The 8,704-nt window shown below is 34.5% G+C and overlaps 1 protein-coding gene across 1 annotated transcript; it reads right to left on the bottom strand.

Moving 5' to 3' along the window:
• Window positions 1–286: 286 nt before the first annotated feature.
• Window positions 287–4,023, bottom strand: LOC116344157 (putative inorganic phosphate cotransporter). Its single transcript, XM_031772585.1, has 11 exons — window positions 3,776–4,023; window positions 2,306–2,496; window positions 2,044–2,242; window positions 1,934–1,978; window positions 1,758–1,858; window positions 1,562–1,672; window positions 1,324–1,491; window positions 1,027–1,243; window positions 774–940; window positions 638–709; window positions 287–563 (listed from the first exon to the last, which is right to left on the bottom strand). Exons 1-11 carry the CDS (start codon window positions 3,798–3,800, stop codon window positions 348–350), a joined length of 1,512 nt encoding a protein of 503 aa, XP_031628445.1. The 5' UTR covers window positions 3,801–4,023; the 3' UTR covers window positions 287–347.
• Between the last annotated feature and the right edge of the window lie 4,681 nt (window positions 4,024–8,704).

The following is an 8,704-nucleotide window of genomic DNA, read 5'->3' as shown; positions in this document are numbered from 1 at the left end:
AAATGGTAAATTTGTGGACGTGCAGCCAATAAACGTTTTAGATGACATTAGGGAACTATTTTGAATTGTGTGTTTGACATTAAGATCTCAGACACGTTTAATAAAATATTTCGTTATATTATTTTATTCAAACTTTCACCAATTATTACTTTAAATTGTTATGAGTAGAGAATATTTGAATGATCACACATTTTTTTGATGAATAAATGAAAGTCTCCTTTTTTTCTTTTTTTCCAAAAATAAAAATTATTTTGTATCATTTTATTTAAGCTAAAAAGAACATGTCGTGTGTACAGTTTTACTAAAGTGGTAAATGCACATTTTTCTTCATTTAAAACAAATAATTTTTATTCGTTAAAATTCATTGCTTCTATTTTTATTGATTCTAATTCGATCATTAACTTATCTTTTTCGTGGACATCATCGTGTCCAGGTGATTTTATTTCTTTCGGTGTGTTCCATGGTTGGACTTCTGCTGAAGCCCAAATGGAATATATAATCGTTGTAACGCCAAATATAACAAATGTTATCCAAAAAACGATCCGCCATTCGGTTAAAGATGACTGTAAATAAAAAAAAATCTCCTCATTTGGATGTTCAATGAACTAAATTATTAATTGAAAAAAAAAAAACTCACGTTTGGTGTCATTACACCAACAAAAACTGGTGCAGCCACACCGGTCAATGCTCCGATACCATTTGTTACAGCCTACATAGAGACGATAGATGATCAATCAAAACATTGTAATTAGGTTGAAAAAAATTCATGTTACCATAATTGAACCTGCATAATTTGGGCTCAAGTCTAATGGGTTCACTTTCATGCCCGGATAAAATGTGCCCATGAAGCCCATAGCCAATGTGAACATAACGACAACCAACATTTTATCACATCCAGCATATGAAGCCAACACAATGAATATAGCAGGGAAAATGGCAGCTGTAAAAGAAAAACAAAATCCAAATAGCTTCATTTCATTTGATTCATTAAAATTTGTTGAAAAAAATTAATATTTTTGGACCAACCAACGGCAGTGAACCATTTGCGTGCTCCGGTAATCGTAAGGAATTTACGACCAATCATGAAATCACTGAGCCATCCAGTCGACACTGAAACAATCCACATCACCAAATATGGCAAAGATGAATAGGTTCCATTGTCTTTGATTGAAAATTGTAGCACTTCGCTCATATATTTTGGCAAATCAGATACCATGATATAAAATCCCCAATCGTGACCAATCTATTTTGAATGATATTTTTGGTTTAATTAATATGATTCATTCTCTCTCTTTCTCTCTCTCTTGAAATTCATCATTACACCTGTGCGCATACGAGTGCAATCATCGGAACAGATGTTAGAATCGAAGTCCATGGTGTCGCTGGCAAATGTTTATGACGTTTCAATTGTCCGAGCTCAGATTCAAGATAATCACGTTCTTCCTTTGTTATGAATGGATGGCAATCTGGATTGCTATAGCAAATACACACCTAAGATGGTAAACCAATTGAAATTTATCAGCTAATTGCAATGATAAGAAAGAATTAAAGAGAAACCTACAAAAATCAAGAACCAAATGATCGAAATGACACCAAAAACGTAGAACACCCATGGCCATGAATATGATGATAAGATCATACCTGACAGCAGATTTCCGGCTACTGTTCCAATCTGCAAATTATAGAATTAAAAAATCTTTTCTTTTCATTTATTTGAACAAATTTACACCTTAAAATTGTCGCTAATTGTTGCATACCTGACCGCCTCCGAAAACGAATGATCCCAGTTTGCTTCTTTCTTTTTCAGGCACCCATGATGCAAGCAAAACACTTAAAGCTGGGAATGTTGTGCCTTCGCCTAAAAAGTGAAAAGAAAAACACATTTTAATATAAAGAGATAGCACTTCAAATGAAAATAAATAAATATTTATACCGAGGCCCATCAAAATACGCAACACAATCAATGCAACGTGTCCACCTAGTGAAAAAAAACTTAAAATTTATTTAAATTTCAAAAAGCCTGAAGCCAAGTTGCAAGTATACCTTGTTGAACGGCATACGGTGTTAGAAGAGTGAAAATTGCCGTTGATAAAATTCCCAGTCCTAATGTCCATTTGCCTCCATATTTTTGAGCAATAACACCACCAGGTAAGTGTGTAAGAACGTACCCAATATAAAATGAGGATAAAATCCATCCTTGCTGCTCTTGCGTCCAATGGTATTCACCGCCATCACTGTGACCCTATTCGATGAATAAGTGGAATTAAGAAGGATAATCAATCATAAAAAAAGAAAATGAACCTACCGTACTTGATCCCAGCATGATAGGATCAGCCACACATATACTGTTATTGGATTCTGTCACAATTTCGGTGTGATTTGGTTTCGCCACCATTTCGGTGATGGCCACCGATAAACAAACACGCATTACATACGCAATTGAAATTCCGAAAAAACAAATAATCGCCATGATTATGCGTTGTGGAATGCAGAAATCTAGACAAAACAAAAAATGTGCATCATTCCATTTCATTTATTGCGAATAAAGAACGAAAATGCTTTAGACCTTGTCTTATTTTCTTCTAGCATTTGTTGTTTTGTTCACATTCAATGCATATGTTTTGAAGAAACAGTACGAAACATTTGCAGTTGCATTCGCAGATTGGTATACTAACTAAGCATGCACAGAAATCACGATACAAAAAAAAAAAACAAAAAAAAATGTTCGATGCTTATCAATGTACATAAAAAATTAGTTTTTTAGGAGAAATTAAATTGTTTTTATTTAGAATGTTATATCCGAAGTCAATTGTGCACACATGCATCAGCAAACATCCGCGGTTTTTGTATGAGCCATGCGCAAGCACCACCAAAACACTAGCAATTTTTATATGGGCCATACGCAAATATGCGCAATTTTATCAAAGTTCAACGCATGATTGATTTGAACTAACTGTCCAACGAACGACGCTGTTTATTTTCTGTTCAACAACATCTTATGAATACGTATGATTCTAATGCGTGTTGAACACAACGACAAAATACTTCACACAGCAAACTCATACATCGTTCTTGCACATGAGTGTACGAGTATCTGCATGACCTTCACCTTTTTATAGCTAAATTCAAAACCATTCATAATATTATCAATTTTTGTGTATTGCTATCTTTCGTGTCGATAACGAATAGAAATAGATATGTATAGACAACGATCATGTGTTTGATTTTTTTATCTCTGGTCGAAAATAAGAGTTCGCCACGAATGAGTGAAAAAAGAAATGAAAGAAATTAAGTTATATCAGTGTGCGAATCCTTTTGCGAATATTTGTGTGAGAAATCTATTCCCACGCACTGCGGTACATTCTGATTAATTGAGTTAATGAATTGTAAGCGATGATGATCATTAAACCTAGAATTCGTCAAGGAATAGCATACATTATGATTTACAAAAAGAACTGTTTCAAATGCTTATAGTTCAGTTTTTTCTTCAAAGCATTATCATTTACGTCATTTTTAAATCATTTATTCTTATCGAATATCTATTGTGAAATCGAATACATGGGTATTTTCAAACTTTTGATTTCGTATTTAATAAATAATGAAAAGATATCATTCTATTTGTACCCATAAACATTGTTCACTTATTTTCAATGAAAAATTGAATACGCTGATTTCACAAACACTTTATTTTATTCCAGTTCAATCGGTGAATAAAACTTAATTTATTTCATTATTATTTGTAAATCACACAAACATGAATCCATGTTTCACTTACATTTTGCAAATTTTGATTGTCCCATTTTTTTAAAAAAATAAACTAATTTCCGGTTGCCAATGGTCGAAAAAATGCAAATGACAGTAATCGTTGAGTTTCGTCGGTAAACACTTTGTTTCCAAAACAGTTAAAAGTCGTGGTTTGATGACAAAACGACTCGTCAGTTGAAAAATCTTCAAACACACTGTTCGGAAAGATACTTTGAGACGCACTAATTCGTTCAAACGCGAACGGAAAATGTTAAAAAAATGATAGACTCTATCGCACCTAATTTTATTATACATAGCATTGAATGATTGCCATCAATGCTTATCTCAATGCTTTCGATTTTACTCCAGCTACCGATCATAGACGTGTATAGTTGCCAAGTGAATTGTGTATCGCACACTTACACACTAGGGGAGTCGCTCACTCTCAATGTTGGCCAATATGACCAGCATAAGTAGATATTTTGAATATTTTTATTGATTTGATAGGAATAAATCGGCAAATATCGGCAAAATGACAGTTCAAGCATTCCAATAGCCGCCATCCACTCAATTGGTTAATATTCATATGTTTAGTTGATAAATATACGTGAATATTTTAGTTTTTTGTAGATATGTGATAATATCTAGATTATTGGAATAATAAACCATTTTTTTGAGTGAGCGAATCCCCTAGCTTACAGAATGATGACACGTGCAAGAAGATGGCCTTCTAGATGTTTTGTTAATCTTGATCTTGAATAGCTTAAATCAGCGATGCGAACCGGTTTGACATTTTTCATACAAACCGATTTCGGAATGATATCTCGAATTGGTTTCATTTGTATATTGAACAAAACAGAGCAAGTGGAACGTTCCGAAAATGTTTTGAATGGCGAACATACATTCACGCTATGTATACGTAAATATCGATGCTTTGAATGTATGAGTGTACAACATTGATGCTATGCACACAGTACAGCGCATCGCAGACTGCGATTTTTAAGACGTTCAGAACGTTTGTTTTCGGTTTGTATCGCTGGCTTAGATCCAAAATAGCTTATTTTCTAAAGATTATTCCACTTCCATCAACAGAGTGACAGTTTTTTTCTTTATCGTCGCATCGAGCGAAGAGATGCGTTAAATAGCAGCTATTTGTATATCCTCATAGCAACCTTGTATGGTCATAACGGATATTTCAGAGGAAACGTGGATAAAAATTGTTCAAGTAAAATCAAAATTTAATCGCATTAAAGCTACGAAAAATTACGCACTCTACGACGAAGAAGACAACGACAAAAAATGGTGATATTCCATTCACCACTTACTCGTTCGCTTCGAGACGCCACAGAAATCTCCATGAATTGAAATATTCATGATAATGTCGTATGCTTGAAAACCAAAATCTTTGTAAAACGAATTCGGTTTGCTACAGAAGATAAAAAAAGCTACAGTGACACATTTTAGTTTGTATTTGCAGTTGACCTCATTCAATTTACAGCATCAAGATTTGTACGAGGAATTCCCATATTCTTTGAGCAAATTTACATCAAAGCCCATTCATGTGATGTTTTGCTTTTGGAGATGAATGTGGGAGCAAGAGCAACCGCAAAGAAACGTTGAAATAAAAAAACACACACAAAAATCATTTGAATATCCAAATGCACTCGGCATGCAACCAACTTACAAAGTTTGGCTTTGTTCACCAAATTATCACTTCCCGCTGTAAGTGTCCAAACCTAATCGCCGTTTGCAAAATGCAGCAGACATTATAAGTTTGTTGGTATTGAAAGTTAAGTTGTTGTCCGACAGTCGAGAACTTTAATAAGCTATATTCGCATATTCGGTAGTTGGAACGATAACTAGGATAAATGGAAAAAAATAGACAAAATTTAATCTTATTTGCATGTAAAATACAGTGGACATTAATTAATTTGAATTCGAACCGAAAAAAAGATACATTCCATATTTTTCAGACATTTATCAATGATTTATTAAATAAAAAATGGTAATTTTATGGCCAAACAATGATTTAAATCCAAGTTATGTAATAAGCGACACGCGTGTAAATGCCAGGCAATTCTAAACCACAAACATTGCCAAAACTCACGATACCAACTATTGTGGCCTCGTTCGGATCATTATTGGGAATAAGTTGAAGTGGACCTACACTGTCTCCTTCGCAAGCATCTTTTTTTAACTGAATCGTATGCACAATACTGTCCGGCACTAGTGCCATTTCGAAAAGCCGCTGAATTCCACGTAAGCAGTCTATTATAATTCAAATATGTTTTGTTGCATTCACTTAACGGCATGTGTTTCAATTTTACGTAACTCATTTGATTGAAAGTTGAAGCCTAAAGTTAAAATGGAGAGCAAATAAGGCAAATAAGTTTTTCGAGTATTGTAAGTATTCAATTTTTTTCAATACAATTTTAAGTTACATCCCATGCAAATTTGTATCGTTTTTTAAGGAAAAATCAAAAAATATGGGGAGTACAAATTTCTTCAAATTTGGTGAGATTATGTATTTTGGCACGAAAATAAGATTCACAAGTTTTCATTGTGATTAAGTTACTGCAGACATACAAGAAGAAGAAGAATTATATTTTGATGTAGTTTTTCAAAAACACCTATATGTATCCCTTCATCTCTAGTGGTTATATTATATTCTACTAATTCCAATCACGAACTTAACAAAAGCTTCGTTAATTTGTTCTTCATGAGGATGCTTGTCATTAAAAAGAGCCGAATCTTTGATTTATGCACGTATTTAAGTAATTTCACCATGGATACATCGTCAGCATATCACTTTTGATCGCCCATATGTTAAATAATATTTTGTTATAAAATTTTCTGCATGGTAAAGGCAAAGGGGGGTGGAGATGGTGTGTACAAATGAAAATGGTGCGTGGAAAATATTTTATTCGCACGAGCGAACGCATTTAGTCGTTGCTAACATTCGAGCAACGTGTCAAGCGATGCGAACCACGTTTTCCTCGTTGTAGAAACCGTTTTATTTTCCATTCATTTTCATGCGAATATTCTTTTTTCGCTCTCTCCAAACTCAATTCGACTCTTATTTGAAATTTTTACATTTCCGCACACACCTGGGTATGTATTGCAATGGGTCAACATTTTAGGACACTTTTAAAAAGATGTGTCGAGTTCAGAGAACCCGGATCCCAGAGAAAAGATATTTAAAATCTGATTTTACAGAATTATTGCGGGGAAAAGAAATCATTAGTTTTTGGGGCGTCATCTGATAATCGATAATATTTTATTGCGATAGACAATTAGCATGACATCTATCTATCAATTAGTATGGATGTATGGACCATCGTGCGGAAAAGTTCGTCTTACTGTTGTAAGATTCTTTATTGCTTTTGCATTTTCCTTTTGATTTCTCTCGAAAGCGCTTCGAAGTGTATTATTTGGTTTGTTTGATTGCTGATTTGAATGCGCAACTGAAAACGAAGAAAGACCGATTTTCAAGTGGATCGGCAAATAAATAAACCGGTACACATACATGTTGTGAATCGAGTGTGAGATAAAGAGAGAAAACGAGCGAGAGAGGGGGTGAGCTGGTGTATGGTAAGGTCGATATGTGGTTGGTTTGAGTTAAATTCTACTAGAAAATATCCGCATGACACACAGTACATGAGTCAAAGAACATGCATTGATCACATGAAACATATGTAGGAAATAGAATAAACGTTGTTCCATCACAATATTGTTTCGTTAACACATATTCTATCTCTTTTTCCAATCACTCATTCACATCTATATCTAAATCACTTTTGAACATCTCGATGCAAATACATCTACATATATCGAGAGAGTATGTGTTCTTTCCAATCACATTCACATTTAGCCTCGTGCTCATTGTCAGAAACAAATCGAAGTTAAATTGAGAACTCGGAAATAAATGGAAAATCGACACGAATAAAAAATGGGCCACATCACTCTTGCACTCGAGCAATTCAAAGCTTGACTGCTGCCTGAAATCAGACATTGAGCAAATACACCATGGTAAATTACCATTTGAAACGAAGAAAGGGAGCGAGCGTGTGTGTGTGTGAGTGTGTGTATGAAAAAGAGTGAAATTATGTTAAGATGTAAATTTTCGATTTCTAGTTTGATGGCGGTTGTTCACTCCAACCAAGAACCACAGAACCAAGTCGATTTGCACTTTCTCTGCCATTCATATGGGGCAACGATGCCAATTACGCATCAGATGACATGGTCATACAAAGACGGAAAATCGGTTCCAGTAAAAAAGCTTGCTTATTTAGCTGAACGTAATAAAATTGAGATATTGCCGATATTAACGTTCAAAGTGACTAGATATAGTGTGCTTCAATCCTGATGTGAAGCGTGCTGAGCAAAAAAAAACACACACCACCGAAAGCACCAATCGAAAGCAGCATGCATTTGAACGGTTCTTTTTAATTTGAACGATAATAATTCTTAGCGAAAAAGAGATCGAGCGTTTCAGTTTGATTCATTTGTTGTCTTTGTGAAAGTGGATTCATGTGTGTGAGCCATTCTCATTGAAAGTTTCTTTCTTCGGGGCAATCGCATGCATAGAATATATGTTTCGTTCCGATTTTTCATCGCCTCCCATGTTTGGCAACGTTTTCCTCTATTCACTTTATCTCTTCATTTCGCGTAATACTTGTAGCGCATTTAATACTTTTAATCTCAATGTCCATTCTGCGTCGCAACTAACCGTTTTTCCTTCATCCATTTTCCAGTGATTCATTTTTGTTAGATTTCCACTCTCGTACACTTCACGCTGTCATTCAGCTAGGAATGTTCCTTTTATTCCTTCTCTTTCTCATTTCTTGTTTTTTTTTTTTGCTTTCGTACACACTCATTCATCTCGTTTGCTGGCTCACTTTCTTCAACTTGGGATTTTCAGTCGGTACCGCAAAATCATCGAGACAAAAATAAATAACGA

The sequence above is a fragment of the Contarinia nasturtii genome, unplaced genomic scaffold (genome assembly GCF_009176525.2).
Source record: "Contarinia nasturtii isolate CC-2019 unplaced genomic scaffold, AAFC_CNas_1.1 Cnas_scaffold_129, whole genome shotgun sequence".
Lineage (NCBI taxonomy): Eukaryota > Metazoa > Arthropoda > Insecta > Diptera > Cecidomyiidae > Contarinia > Contarinia nasturtii.
The sequence above is the reverse complement of the archived record's forward strand: the minus strand, read 5'-3'. Positions and strand labels throughout refer to the sequence as shown.

What these genes read in the sequence shown, in the direction of transcription:
- LOC116344157 (XM_031772585.1), bottom strand. Translation starts at nt 3,800, where the DNA reads ATGGGACAATCAAAATTTGCAAAAT. An exon ending in TCATGCTGGGATCAAGTACG is followed by an intron (nt 2,243 to 2,305) that starts GTAGGTTCATTT and finishes TTCATCGAATAG; the next exon opens with GGTCACAGTGATGGCGGTGA. An exon ending in GCGTATTTTGATGGGCCTCG is followed by an intron (nt 1,859 to 1,933) that starts GTATAAATATTT and finishes TTCACTTTTTAG; the next exon opens with GCGAAGGCACAACATTCCCA.